This window comes from Zosterops lateralis, assembly GCF_965231275.1.
Source record: "Zosterops lateralis genome assembly, chromosome: Z".
NCBI classification, from domain to species: domain Eukaryota; kingdom Metazoa; phylum Chordata; class Aves; order Passeriformes; family Zosteropidae; genus Zosterops; species Zosterops lateralis.
In genome coordinates this window covers 72618295-72633821 of record NC_139800.1, presented here as the reverse complement: position 1 = coordinate 72633821, position 15527 = coordinate 72618295, and the positions used below count along the sequence as shown (strand labels likewise).

At 45.1% G+C, this 15527-nt stretch overlaps 1 protein-coding gene across 4 annotated transcripts in view; it reads right to left on the bottom strand.

Moving 5' to 3' along the window:
* Positions 1-15527, bottom strand: part of ZNF462 (zinc finger protein 462) — an 89556-nt gene that overhangs the window by 37258 nt on the left and 36771 nt on the right. For all 4 annotated transcript variants that reach the window (XM_083883344.1, XM_083883346.1, XM_083883347.1 and 1 more), the window contains exons 2-5: positions 11906-12156; positions 5788-11297; positions 4747-4911; positions 2874-2977 (exon numbers count right to left, since the gene is read on the bottom strand). In XM_083883344.1, coding sequence (XP_083739470.1) covers positions 2874-2977; positions 4747-4911; positions 5788-11297; positions 11906-12125 — 5999 coding nt within the window. In that variant the 5' untranslated portion in view covers positions 12126-12156. The remainder of the gene's footprint in view (positions 1-2873; positions 2978-4746; positions 4912-5787; positions 11298-11905; positions 12157-15527) is intronic.

Below are 15527 nucleotides of genomic sequence, written 5' to 3'. Positions count from 1 at the left end.
ATAGGGTAAGATTTGTATAAATTAAGTTATGCATGATCCAGACTGAAAGAACCAACTGAAGAAACATGAAACAGGCAAGCGGTTATTTTCTTATTAAATTATTGTTACACAGTTTCTCTCCTGTTAAATATTTTTGTGAAAACATATATCTATATCTATATCTATATCTATATATATATATATATCCTCTCTTGTCCTGTTGATCAAGGGTAAATTATTTTTTTTTTTTTTTAATTTTTTAATTTTTTTGTTGACCAGCTTTACTGAGGAAGCCTTCTTTTGGTTATAGCAGCAAAAGCAGATTAGAGATCCTGCTCTGGGGAGGGTGCCAGCAGGCTACAGTTGATGAGTTCCAGGATTAAAAGGCAACAGAGTTTCAGAAGCAGCAGTGTAGGAGATTCTACACGAAGCTCAGCAGGAGAAGAAGGGGTGGCAAAGACCAGCCTCTACTTTCTTCAGGGAAAATGGAAGTACCAACAGTCTGAATACTGCAAAGTGATCAAAAACTGCTCTCAACACAATCTGTCCTTAACAGCTCAGTAAAGTTTGGAGGAGAAAAAAGGATGTTTCCCACATTTTCTAACAGAAGATCAAATTCATTCTAACTGAGTGAATCCTGCAGAGCTCTGCAGTTCTTACACTGTGGCTGACAGACATGAATTCACTGTCTCTGGGTGGCAGGCAGGTAGTCTGAGCCCAGGCTGTCAACATTTCCAGTACAGCCTCTACTTTGAACGCATTTATGCTTTGTGATCTGGTCTTAGCTTGAGTCATCTCAGGACTGGTGATGGAACAACAACGGGGCAGAGACACTGCAGGAGCTGCAATTTGCCAAAACTGCCCTCCACCCCCCTCACTTCAGTTCTAAATGTATTTCAGGCGTAGTTCTTTTTATTTGTCTTAAATTGTCCTCTCTTTTACAGAGTATCAACATGTAGCTCAAACAGCAGCTGTTCCAGCCCTGTCACACTACACAAGATTTCACGTGATCTTTAGTCCCACACTGACAAGAGCCTGAGCCAGAAAATCCCTGTTTATGAGAGCTAACACTGAAGCCTGTGTATTCAAACATCTGATAACAGCAAAAAAATAGAAAATGAACTTGTATCTCTTCTCAGGGTCACTTCATACAAATACAAATGAGCAGAAATCCAGGACGGTGTTTAGGACAAGACAAAATGCACAGGTTTTCTAGAGAAATGGGTGAAAATGTCTCCTAAATGAGTTAAGCTTTGAACACTTGCAGTGAATACTTCATAGAACAAAACTTGGTGTAAATAGCCTCCAGGGAATGACATTACTTAACAATTAAAGCACATTGCCAAAGAGGTATGTAATACATATTAAGCTATTATAAATATATATACCTTAAGGTATTTGACATAGCAATAATTAAAACTATATTCACAACCACATGGCTTGCCAGCTGCACTCTTCTAAAAGGAGGTTTTAAAGTTTTGGTCAGATTTGGGAGAATAATTGGGCTGTTTAAACATTTGGTTTGGTTTCCTTCAACCGACTTAATCTCCCAGGAGAATAATTGCATCAGAAACAAAAATAAAAGAAGCAGCAAACAACTTCAACAACAGAGACCACACCTATTAGCAAGTTAGATGGTGAATTCTTCCCTGCCATCCACCACTTTTTGATTTACCCATCCTGCAACTTCTGGGACATGACTTATCGTCAATAAGAGATTCACTAGGCACCAAACTCAACAGAAGTCTGATTGTTGAATCAAGTTTACCAGGCAAACAGCAAGCCCTGCAGGGGCTCCCATCACTGCCAGCCTTGCCAAAGCAGGGTGAGATACACCCAGCAGTGCACATCCTTCCCCAGATCCCTCTCCAACCCTTGGTTGCTCAACCCTGTGGACCTTTCCAAGTGTGGCATCAATTTGCAAAACTGTGGCACCAGCAGAAACCTTGCTTTTTTAACAGAAGGAACTAAAAAATGTCTTCTCTTCCACATGCATTTGATTGCAAAATGGTGACATCATCACCAAATTTAAGAGTGCTGTGAATGTCTGCATCAAATGAGCACCTGGATCTGTTTACTTTTGTTAAAACAGTGAACAAGCAGCTCTAGCCCCAGAAATTAAGAGGAAACACAGACCTCTAAATCAGGTCCAGGGAGCCAGCGGAAAACATATCCCAAACCCCATTTTTGGGGGGACACATATATTTTTATTATTAAAATATTTTTTAAAACTAACAAACTTAAGGCTAAGTCAAATCTCAGGGAAACAAATTATAAGAAATGCAACTATTAATGACGACCATATATCAGACAAGGAAGGCAAGACAAGGGAGTCATTCATACGGCACACTGGTATGAATTTTAAATATTTGTGGACTGAAATTGCATGCCAAAATTAAGAAAAAAATCTGATTTAAGGTAAATTTATGATACTAACAATAATGTTCTAATCTTAGAAATGAAAACTCAACCCACAAAGAGCTGTAGTAATTACAAACAAGGTAGTTACATGCAGCAGAAGTTTCTTAAATATGGAAGATTAACTTTTCTCTTCTTGGCTAGTTAAGTCTCATGCATTTGACAAACATGAATAAGTGGGGAGCACTATTTGTCTAGTGAAATAATCTTTATTCTTTTGCTTGCATGCTTCTCTACTACATGCAAAAAGAGGGCTAGCATGAAATTATATCAAGAAGATATAAAGGTGCAATCTTTTATAAACAGCCAATTATAATGGCCAAAGATTTTGCAGTGTGGAATATATGTAAATGCCACGAGAAAAGCGTAATTCAATGCCAAATTAGGTGAGCTCTTCTTCAGTGTCAGCCCACAAAAAACACTACTGCTAGCTGGTGACTCTTTAGGAAACAAAATAAATAAAAGCCACAACTTACTTGTGCCTGAAAGCAGAGACAAAGGAGCAATACTGGCAGCTGTACTTGTCTTCCCGGGCAAACATGGCCAGAGCCAAGTGACTCCTCTCGTGAGATCGCAGACCCTGCATAGACATCAAAACCCGGTCACACTGGCTGCAGTGGTAGCCCCCAGGCCTGGCTTCATCTTCCAGAGATGCTCCATATTCAGCTTCTGTAAATTCCACAATGCCAGGGTCTTTGGCTCCCTCAAAACCCTCCATCAAAGTTGTGTTTGAAGGATCTTCAGCTTCCTGCTAAAAAACACATATCCCCCCAAAGCCATCAATTCTCTCTCCCTTCTGCCCCTCAGTCTTTCCCCTGTGTTCATCAGAACGTCCAGGCTTCCCACTGCATTATTTCTGTAAACATATCCCTAGACAAACTCCAGGTCAATGGCATTCTGAAAAAAAAATGACCTATTCTTGGGAGGGAAAACCATAATTACACCTATTATATACATTCATGCATATGTAAAAAAAAAAAAAATTATCTCATTCCTTGATCAAATTCGTGTCAGATCACGCAAAAAGACAAGAAACTTATCTTTCAATGATCTTGGTGTGAATCTTCTAAACTTGATCACAGAATAATTAGTAAGTTACAGAGAAGATAATTTTAGTTTATTTTACTCTAGCTGACTGCAGCTACCCTGCAGACTAATATAGCTGTCTACTTTTCAGTAGACTTTGTCCATCAGTGTCAAACTCTTAAGAAACAAGCTGGTACACTAAGGCCCTAAAACCCTCCAAAAATACAGAGCAAACAGAAAAAGTCCTTTTTCTTAACTCTCTTTCATAACTTTCTTTTCCCATTTCAAACCAGAGCATGCATTTGTGCAGCTACTTAAATACCCTGTAAGAGGCATTTCCAGCACATTCTTTAGACTGTGGCTTTCAGCTTTTGATCCTTGATGCAAGATTTTATTTACTCAAAAGAAAGCACTGACCCTATACAAGCATCACTTGAGAAGTGAGAAGAGAGAAAGGACTCTTAGGAGGAAAGCATCTGAATCTGTCAGGAGTACCAGGTAAGAAGGTAAGGAAAGGTCAGTGGTAGGGCAATGAAAGCTCTCTCAGGTGGCATGAGAGGCTGTGGAGGACACGGCTTCCCCATAAAAAGCAGATTATGTCACCAAAAAGGCCTGTCAGTCAGACAGCAGGAGCCTTTGACAAGAGCTAGTTCCCACAACCTTGGCGCACTTTCACTTCTCCTGCCAATGAACATTCTGGAAATCAGACTTTGGAACATCGCCTGTCCTTGGAGATGTCATTGGAAGTACCCCTTCCCACAGGGAGAAAGGAACAACATGTTTGCACCTAATCACCTGAAGGGGATCACTGGCTTAGCTGGCCACTGAATGTTTTGTTTGGAGCCAGCATGCAAATTCCATGTGGAAAGGAGTACCACAGGCAGCTTCACACATTTGTACATGCACACTTCCTCTTCCTAAAATAAAAATCACATACATATAGAAAAAAGAGAAAACAAACAACTCCTTTTGAGCTTAATTAACAGAAATGTAGCCCATAAAGTAGCTGAGAGAAAGTTTCCCATTCATAAACCAAGTCTTTTGGTCATCAACGACATCAACTCCTTTGTGGCTGAGAAGAAATGAGAATTAAAGAGTCTTCGTGTCCCTGGATTGAGAGTGAAAACAAGTTAAAACATCTTGAAATGAACCAAATGCACTCCAGAAACTTAGTGTTACATTAAAACATCATGCTGAACCGGAATGCCCAGTTCAAAACCCATTCAACTTCACAAGAGCCCTCCACAGGTTATCAACGAGGCCTTTATTTTAAACAATGCAAGTAGTTTCAGTCACTTTCAGTCACCTTTAAGGAATTCTTACCTTTACAGTGGCCGACACAGAAGAGACATTCCCATACTGGACATGCTTGCGGAGGTGATTACAGATAGCTCGAAGTGTTGGATGGACTTCCACGCAAAATTTGCATTTGTAGCCAACCACCTTCCTCTCCTTGAGTTTTGAAACATCTTCCAAGTGTCCAAAAGCCTGTTTGAGCACACAAGCATAAATCACTGAAGCAGGTTTTGTCACCTCGTTTTTAGGAGCACAGACCAGACTTCAGACCTGATGTTACACTTGATGTCTGGTTTTGCAGAACTGCAAGGTCAATTTCTGTTGAGATCATTAATTCCTACAAACTGGACAAGACATCTATGCAGAAGAAACATTCAGTTTATGGCTAACAGTGGTTCTCTAGAAGACCATTCCAGTTTGGCCTGAAACTGTGCCTCCTCCTCCATGACCCCATAACTTCCCCAACTTCTGTGCAAAGCTTTTCCTGCGCAAGTGTCCTTTTGCAAAATGAAGCAGAAGAAAGGGGCAAGGTGGGCAAAAAATGGAGAAACAATTTGGTCCTCTCCTTATGAGGCACTTGCCAAAAGCTCCTGCCACCATACAGATTCATATCATGCTAATCTTAGAGTGCTCAATGAGAGAAAGGACTGAGAGAGAGAAGGTTGAGAAGAAAACAGATGTGTTATTCTGAGGGACAAGGAAGAAGGGGATGGGATATTTTGTAGAGAATCTGCGACAAAAGTACATGGCAGCCCTGCCACAAAAGAACAAGTGATGTCAGACAGAGATGGCCCTCCAGAAGTGTGGGAGGGAGGAAAGAAGATAAAGAAAATACTGAAGGAAGCAGTAGGAAGGAACAAAGTTTCCTACAGAACCTAGGGAGATGTGGCGGATGGATGAGGAAATTAAAGCAGGATGTGTAATTGACTTAAGGAGCTCACTGGCACTCTGAGTCATTCATTAGCCTGTGGTCATTTGGCTGTCGAAGAGAACATGCAAGTGGGCATTGGTGGGCTCCCTGGTGGGGAGCAGGGGGCAGAGAAAGAGACCAGACACACAAATCCTTACCCTCTCTTGTTTGAAATCTGCAAAAGCACCATCTGCATATTTCTGCTTGCTCAAAAGCTGCTTCCTTCTCTCCTGACGTTTGGCACGCTTCTGGAATTCCTCATTGTGACCATTCAAGTGTGCAGTCAGCTCTGCCGTGCTATGCAATTTTGTATCGCAGTGCTTGCACTGGTAGACAGGGCTCTGAGAGCGGGTGCCACTTCCAAGTATGGAAAAGTCCCTCTTCAAATCCTTGCTGTGGTGGTCAGTGTAATGCATGCACAGCAGCTCTGCCGTGCTGAAGGACAGCTTGAAACATTTAATGCACCTGAAGGGAAGCCACTCAATTTCCTGAGCCTCAGCCTCTACCTCAGGCTTTTCAAAGTCATTCCTCTCCTCGGCTGGTGCTGGTTTTTCATGCTCATCAGCATAGACAGCAGTGAAATATCCCCCTAGCTTGCTGGCATGCTGCTTCTTAGGGAAAACACCAGGGTGACGCTTCATGTAGTGGGACACGATGCCCTTCTTGCTGAAGGACTGGAAGGAACAGAGAGAGCACTTCTTCTTCTCTACAGCCCTCCTCAGCTCCTCGCTGAGCTGAGGAGTGTCATCCTTGGGAGGAGATGGAATGATCACTTTATTGGGTTTGTCGCTTACTGTCCTGGAGGCTGCCAGGCAGTGAGTGTAGTAAGCATCAATGTCATGTCTTTTCTGGTAGTGTGCCGCAAGCCCTTTGCGGATGGGGTTGGTGTAGGAGCACAGAGCACACTTGAAGAGGTTGTTCTTGCCCTCTGGCTGCGCCCGGACGTTGTTATGTTTGATGCGGTAGTGTCTCGCTATCCCCTTCCGGGTGGAGCAGAAATATTTGCAGAGCTGACACCGGAAAACTGTGTGAGACACTAAGTGAGAACTGGAGAAATGAGGCGCTGGCATGGAGACCTCTCCAACATCCTCAGCAGCAATTTCTGGGGAGGCCTTGATTTCAGTCACCATGTCTGGCTCCACTGAGGCAGACACCTTTGGTGGCGACTGGGCAAAAACATCAAATTCGGGTTGATTGTGGTACTTCTCATAGTGGATTTTCAGCTTCTCAAGGGTTCCATGAGTGTAGGGGCAGAGTTTGCACCTGTAAGCACCATAACCTTGCTTGAAAATCCTGCTTGTCTCTTCCACATCATTCTGAGCAATGTCAGTCGACTGCTCCACGTCATGCACAAAGTCTTCAGCAGTGACTTTTACTGATGGGTGCCGCTTCTGGTAGTGTGTGAGGACGCCATGAATACGCGTGTTGATGTATGGGCAGTGTCTGCATTTATATACAGCCCCTGGGTTAATGTCTATATCCTGAGCAAAGTCAGCTGCCTTCACTTTCATGCCAGGATGCTTTTTGCCATAATGAGTCAGGAGGCCATGCAGGTTGTTATACTCAGACTGGCACACTGTACACTGGTATGGAGTGGAGGAGATGGCAGGATTTGCAGAAGCCAGCTGCACAGTTTTTTCATGGGAAAGGCTGGGATCCTCTGCACATTCTGCATCCTGATCCATCTGTGGTGCTGCTATCTGGTCTTCAGAATCCATCCTGACGCCACCTTCCTCAGGCTGTGACATGGTTTTCTCAGCAGTATCTTTCTCTTTAATGATATCTAACAACACAGATTCATCTCCATTCATGGCCCAAGGGTGAAATGCTTGGTAGTGATTAGTAATATCCCAAATAGAAGATGCTTCAAAAATGCAGTCTCTGCACTTATAGGTCTTCATCTCTGTCGGCATCACTAGGGCAGGAGGGGAAGGATCGGGACCCGCCCAGAGTTTGGTGGCCATGTAGGTATAATCAACATAATGCTCGGGATGCCTCCTTTGGTAATGCACAAGCAAGCCACTTGGCTCTGTATGAGAATAAATGCACCATTCACAGTGATAACCAGCTTCTATCAAGCCATCCAGAAATGCCCACCTCAGTATGGATGTCACCGTGGCCTTCAGATTCGGGTGGTCTTTCTTAATATGCTTCCTCAATGCATAGAAGTATGGGGACGTGTAGCTGCACTGCCTGCACTTGAGGGCCCTCAGCTTGGATTTGTCCCGCTCGGTGCCGGAGGTGTGGGCGGGCAGGCTGCCAGCTGATTTCTTCTGGCCGCGGTCACAGAGGCTCCTGATGGTGGCCGTGTGCTGCCTGATCACGTCCGCGTTGGCTTTGAAGTCGCGATGCTTCTTCTGATAGTGGATGAGCACGCCCTTCACGGTCCGGTTCCCGTAATCACAGTGCTGGCAGAAGAACATTTCGTTCTCGGGAGGGTTCACGGAGGTCTCGGACCCGCCACGGCCCAGCTGCTGCATGGACACTGGTGGCCTCTGGATGCCAGGTGGCAGCTCCCCTGCCCTCATCATGGCTGCGGTCGGCGGGGCCTGCCTGATGTACTTGGCTGTGACCTTGATCTCTGGGTGCCTCTTTTGATAGTGGACAAGCACCCCCACGACGGAGCGGTTGCTGTAGGAGCAGTGTTTGCAGTAGTAGAGCTCAGTAGAGAGGTCTGGGGGTGGTGGTGGGGGAGGTGGAGGCTGAGAAGCCAAGTTGGACAGTTTTGGGGAGATGGGAGCCCCCAGCTCAAAGGACATTTGAGCCAGGGCAGAGCCCCTGTCAACAGAGACTACACGCATGGTCTTCTGGATTCTGAAATATGAGGCCTTTTCTTCGGGGTGCTTTTTCTGGTAGTGCACCAAAACTGAATGCATGTTAGGGCTTGCAAATGAACACACATCACAGTCATAAACAACCACAGTGTTGACTGAAGGTTCCTTCTGATTTTCACATTCAGGACTGAAACTCTTGGTGGCACTTTTGTTAAAACCAGCTGGCAAACCAGTCCCGCGAGCCACAGGGGTGGAGGTTGCCATAGTTTTTGGAGCAGAATTCAAGATCTCTCTCAGTGTCTGAGACTCAGTGTTCAGCCCTTCTTGCTGCTCAACAACGTAGCTTGAAAATATCATTGCATTGTTAATTTTCACTGTGGGATGCATTCTTTGGTAATGTGGCATCAGGCTTCTAACATTTGGGCTTGTGTAAGAGCAGAAGCGGCAGCGGTAGATCAGATCAGAATGATCAAAGTTCAGTACATTCATAGCTTCAGGATGATGCTCTCCATAATGCTGTTGCAGGTCTTCAAAATTTGTGTAGTCAATGTAGCACTCGAGACACCGGTACACTGCACTGTGATCATTGGGATCCAGGATGTACCTAAAGCTGAATTTAATGTAGGGATGCATTCGCTGGTAGTGGGTGCTAACACTCCTGGCAGATTTGTTGCTGAAATCACAGTGTTTACAATAGTAAAGTCTGCCAGAGTCACTGAACTCTGAATTCTCATTGTTCTGGTCAGTACCGTACATGTTGGACTGGCTGCCCAGAACAGAGGCATTAGGGCTCTGATGGTCCTTCATGCTGACAGCAGAGTAGTAGTCCTCCTCATCCTCTGACAAAGTGAGCTCAATCTCCGCCCCATTGGTGGAATTGTAGTCATGCTGCATGCTCCTGAAGCTCGTCTCCTTCTGGGAATCATTAGCCTCTCTGCCCCACATTTGCTGGGGTGCGTAAGAACTAGAAACCTCTATCATTGGTTCTGTTTGCTCTTCTTCTCTGTCTAACTCCACCTCTATCTCCACCTCATTGTCCTCCTCCTCTTCCTCATCATCCTCTACATTAATCACAGCATCCTCCTGCTGTTTGTTTTGGCTGATCTTGCTCTGCAGGTTGCTTGCTATTTCATCAATTCTAGTTCTCTTTTTCACGGGAGAGAGATCTAAAGGAAAATCATTTGAGACCTTCCTAGGGGCTTTTGCAACAAAGTTATTTTTAGATGAGAGCCCAAGGATGGAGGTCTGGCTCTTCTTCACCGTGCTGGCAGAGGGGTGAGTATCTGCCTCGCTCTCCTGCGGTGCGTTTGATGGCGGCCCATCGTATTTTGGCAAGTTGTCACAGAACGAATGCTTGTGCTGCTGATGAACTCTGAGGCCTTTCAAAGTGGTGGTGGAATAGTTGCACAACGTGCACTTGTATGGATGCTGTGAATGGGGCTGGGGTGATTGCTGCTGCTGCTGCTGCTGTTGCTGCTGCTGCGGCTGCGGCTGCACAGGTTCCATCATCCCAGCTGACTTCCTGCCATTGATGTTCCCACTCTCGTAAGACACCGTGCTGTCATTCAGGGATGAGGCAATGCTCTCAGCCTGGGAGTTCATGGTGTCCCAGTCGGATGTCGTTCCTGTGTGACACTGCTTATGGGCACCGAGCTTCAGAGAGCTCTTGCAGGTGAAGGGGCACTCGTCACACTTGTACACAGCCGTCTTCCCAGACAGGTGGATGTTCTCAATGTGACGGGAAATACTTCGGCGGTGCATTGTCAGGAAAGGGCAGAAAGGACACTGGAACCTGTTCATGTACCTTCTGAAGGGAATTCCCTTTGTTTCCAATAGTTTGTTGCCATCAGATCCCATCAGCTGCTCTGCAGACATTCCTGAGGTCTGGTGATCCATGGAGTTTAAGCCATTCTCGCTGTCCATTTCATTTAGCTCTTCATCTGAGCTGGAGTCATTTAGCATACTGCTTGTTTCCAGGTCAGCAGAAGAATTCGTCATATCAGCAATTCCATAGCGGGATCTGTCAGACAAATTAACCATGCCCGAGTTGTGAGGTGACTTAGGCTTCATTTGAGGGTAAGACACAGAAGAAAACTTTGAAGATGTAGAAGAGTTGGGCCTCATAAGTGAATTGCCCATAGATCCCCTGAAGTTTGAGACATTAGCACTCGACATCTCACGTCCTGTTGTGTTCATGGACATGTAGTTCGAGTTTGGTGAGGCACTCTGGGCACTCTTACTCTGCACCTCAGGTGCACTGGTTCCATCCTGCTGCTGTCTCAGGCTTGACAGGATTTTCACCATGCTGCGGTGCTTCTTCATCATGTGGTCACACCAGCGCTCCCTCCGAGGTGTCTGGTAGCTGCACCACTCACAGCAAAAGTTGCCCCTAGACTTGGTCAGGGGCTTGACCATCGACTCCAAAATGCTCCGCTCCACCACCTCTGCTGGCAGCTCCTTGCAGGGTTCCTGCACTGGCACAGAAGCAGACGTTGATTCAGACACAGCAGCAGCAGCAGCAGCAGAAGGAGCTGAACTCTCTTTCAGGTTGTTTTTGTGATACATTTTCTGATGCTTAATAATCCTCGCACGCCTGGGTGACTTGTAGGTGCAGAACTGGCAACTGAAAACTTTACCAAACCCTTCATGCATCATGATGTTGTAATTTAGGGAACTAGAAGCTGGTGGCCCCACTGAGCTCCCCCCAGCCTGTGCTCCATGAACCTTCCGTGTGTGCTCTATGAGGAGGTTTTTGGAACGGAAGTAACGCACACAGAACTTGCACTGGAAAAACTTGCTGGTTGGTTTAGGATTTGGAGCCATATGTTGGCCATAGAAAGATTGGCTCTGGCTATAGTAACTTCCAGTCCCCATCTGACTTGTTGCATTTTGCCCTAAAATGAGAATTAAGGTGTATATGTAAATAAATAAAATAAAAAGGCTTTTCCTCCACCCACCCTGTATGCTTAAGAATGTAACCACATCCTGAACTGCAACAACCTTTCCAGAATTTCCTCACTTACTTATGGTAATATCTGCAGACCTGCCAATGGTCAGAAAAGTGACCATTATGCATAATTTCTACATGTAAATGACTGTGGTGTACAGCTTTGGGTGGACAGTTTCCAAAACTACCTTCTTGGGGGAAAAAATAAAACTAGTTTAGGTTTGAAAACTAACAAAAGTTGTAATTTGGAGGTGGTTCATGGTAGTGAAGAACAACCATGAAAAGCTGAAAATGAAAAATCAGTATGAAGAATCCCATGAAAAGAAGCTGGGAAATAAAACCATCCTCCATGCTTGCATTTGCAGAGAAAAAAAGCCATGGTCAGAACCAGTACGGCTGAGATATCTGCTTTGTTGACATAGCCATAAAGATAATGCAAATTTTTAAACCACAATAAGAGCAGAAACTAAAACACACTGAAATAAGACACATGCAAGATATGGGGTAAGAACTGAGATTTTAAGAGTTGAGATCAATCTTGGAGTTGAGAATTACCTGCTATGTCATCTGCAATTGCGAATTCATCCTTTACAGAAGAAAATTCAACCTCGGTCTGATTGCTGGCATTGATGGACCCAGACCTTTGCTGGGTAGGGCTCTCCTCAGAGACATCAGTTGGCTGCAGAAAAGCAGTGTGGACATCCTGAATGTGAGCTTTTAGGTCTTCGTAAGATGGAGCTCGAAAATCGCAGCCATCACACTGCAGGACCTCCATGGTTTAGGATGATCTTTTACATTAGAAAAATCTACAAGAAAAACAGGGGAAGGAGAGAAGAAGAAAGACATGAATTTACAACAGTGCTTTTGGAACAAATCCTGGAAACACCAAGGTAACACCAAGCTTTTGACTCAGCCATTTGCAGAGATTCCACGAACACAGCAGCATGAAACTCAACCTTTCCTTACCCTATTAAGAAGCTTCTACTCAGATCCACAAGAAGTCCTATCTAGGTAGCTCACAAGCTGCTGACTCAACTCTGTGAACAGTCAACTCTCTGACAAGTGACTACTCATCCAGTGCACTTTGACCTCTTGGCTGTTCCTTTACATAGGGCAGTTATTCACAGCCCATGTGCAGAGAAATGGCACATTACTCCCAGTCATGCACTGGAATTTACAATCAGAAGACAGCAGCTTCTACCTTCAGGAGACACACTCTAAACTTCCTGGAAGTTGCCAATTCCTGCCTCATTCACTACCATGCATCAAAAGCAGGGAGAAATCTGTCTTTCTTCACAACATCTTACCTGTCCTGATATTGAAAACCTAGACCTAACAGCAAGGGTGGATGCACTTACACAAACCCAAGGCAAAATACTTTGCTCTGCCCTACTACCACCAAGCTCTTAAGGCCACCTCCAGTCTTTGTTAAAATGTTTCCAGTTTCATTTCAGTCTATTCTAGGGACAAGACCCTTGTGCCTTAGCAGTCTGGGGGATGCAGACAGCCAGAGGAAGAAAAGGACAAGCAACAGGAATAACCATACTGAAAAACTACAATGGAAACATGAGTTACAAAGACTCAAGAGACATTATAACTTGCTTGATTTATACAAAAGCCCTGGATACCTTCAAGTACAAAGCAACATAAGATACAGTGAAGAACGGTGGTTCAGTTGTGGCAATTAATCCTGTGACAGAAGGCTGCACTGCCATGAAGGACAGGAGACACAAAGCACAAGCCACCCTCCTACCCTGTGTAGTGCTCAGGCATCAGAGATACCTTCCTATGCAAATACAGAAATTGCCTCTTTAAGCTTCCATGCATGTGCTGGAAAACGAGGGCAAACAGAGCATTTCAGATGACACAACAGCAGCCCACAGCAATTTAAATTCCATGTGTTTGTTGTATGTGGAGTATGAAGGAAGCAACCTACAAAGTGAAGAGAAAGCTCCAAAACATTAAGGCACAGAAAACAAGAGAGGGTAGTGCACCAGGATTTCAGAAGAAAGAATGCTTCTTCTGATAGCCTACTAAAATAAACTTCTAGCAAGTCAAATTCCGGACAGTCTGAGCAGAGAGGCTCTCCACATATTTACCTACATTACTTTGGAGGCTGCACCGTGTCCTTTGTCTCCCCCCCACTTCCCTCTCACCACCAATAAAGAAAATGAACGCTGCACCAGCTTCTTTTCAGCTAACAAAGTTACAATAATCGAGATACTCAAGCTTTTATGTGCAAGCACCAGACCAAATTGTGTGGAAGAGGTTGCTATCTGCTCTGGATCAAATTACAGCAGTGAGTGAAGCCCCACCCCACGTCTCCTTTAGCACAGTCCATTAGACCTGAAAACAAATTTTTCCATGGAGCAGACGACTCCTGCATTTAGAGCACTTCACAGAAAAGCAGATCATCCAGTTTTCACTACCCATCCCCCAAGCTTAGTCCTTTCATCTCAGCCAAACAAGCCACAGCTCTACTGAATGTGTTTATCACACTTTCAAGAGATATGAGCCCCTGCGTCACTGAAGCTTTAAGACTCACTAAGCTGCCCTAGTCCTCTGAGCTTTGGGAGCAGCCATTTTAGCTCAGACAACTCCTGCACTCAGAGCCTCAGAGCTTCTCGCCTGTGCACAACATGGCCTCACTTATCTCAGCTTCAGCTAAAGCACACCAGCCTTTTTTTTTTTTCTTTCTTTTTTTTTTTTTTTTCCCTTATTTTTCTTTTTTTCCTCCCCTCCCTTTTTTCACTCCTCCTCCTTAGGTGATTCTTTAAAATCACCATCCTCCAGAATGACATCTCCCTTTCTCCTGCATGGCTTGCTCTCCAAATCATGTCACTGCTCTCCCCCTGCACCTCCTCAAAGCTGCACCTTCTCTCCTCCAGCAGAAGGCTTGGGTTTCCCCAAACCATCTCCTCAGGGTTGGGTTCCCCTGTCCCATGGATCACAAATTGTGGCGGTTCGCACCACAAACCCTGCATTCACAGCGTCAGGACACTGGTCCAAGCTGTCCTACAGGCAGAGGCGACACGCAGCTGAGCCTCCAGGAGCAGGAGGAGGAGGAGGAGGAGGAGGGAGGAGGAGGCGCGGGGGAGTGAGGGGGGACAGCAGGCGGGAAGCCTCCAGCCGGGCCTGTCCCTGGGGAGCTCTCCTGCTTGGCGCAGAAGACACACCACCCCACTCCCCTGCCAGATTCCAAAGTCTAATGACCTTTGTTAATCACCACCCAGCCTGTCTGCATCAGCAAACCCTGCCAGCAGACACACCCTTCACACAAAGGCTGTCGCTATGCCTTTTAAGAGAGGTTCTCTGAAAGCTCCATTGTGTGGAGGAGATGAAAAACAACGCGCACACACAAAAATCTCACTCTTCCCCCCCCTCAGCCCTCCCCCTCCTCAGCCCCCCGAAAACTTCAGACCCTTTAGAAACATCACCGCCACACGCTCTCAGCTCTGTCTCTTTGGAAAACTTCAGGCCAGCTTACGAAACAGAAAACCAGAAGGGAGACCAACGCTGAGAATATATATATATATATATAAAAAAAAAAAAAAAAAAAAAAAAAAAAAAAAAAAAAAAAAAAAAAAAAAAAAAAAAGACAATCCTGGCAGCTCCAAATCCACCACCATCTTCATTCATCTCCAGCAGTCGCTGCTGCTGGGAGAATGCATCCTTAAGGATGCTGGTTGCTGTCTCCACATGCTTACACCAACCATTGTGTTGAGAGGTATCTTTAATAGCTGGCGATTACAAAACCGATGGAGACTCTCTAATGGGTTCCAACTTAAATCTCAGCAGGGTCTGCACCACAAAGGCAGCACGAAGTCCAAGAAGAGGTTAATCTCAATGCTTCCCATGGGGTATAGCTGAATGGACTTCAGTGTGATGTTTTCACCATGCATCACCGGCTGAGAGCAGGATGAAGCCGTTCAGTAAGGCATTCTGCTCTCCCATTTCCATGTTCCTCTTTAAAATCCCACCATTGTGTAAGGGCTAAGAACACACACTGCAAAGTCTGAGCTCATATATCAAAAGAAACTGTAATAAAACGTGCATCTTTCTTCTTTTTTGTCGGCATGGGACGTGGCACCGGGAGAGACACCCACCGACCAGCAAAGAGCATTCTGAAGTCCAGATGTTAATAGACACATCCCAAGACAAAGCAAGGTTCACACAT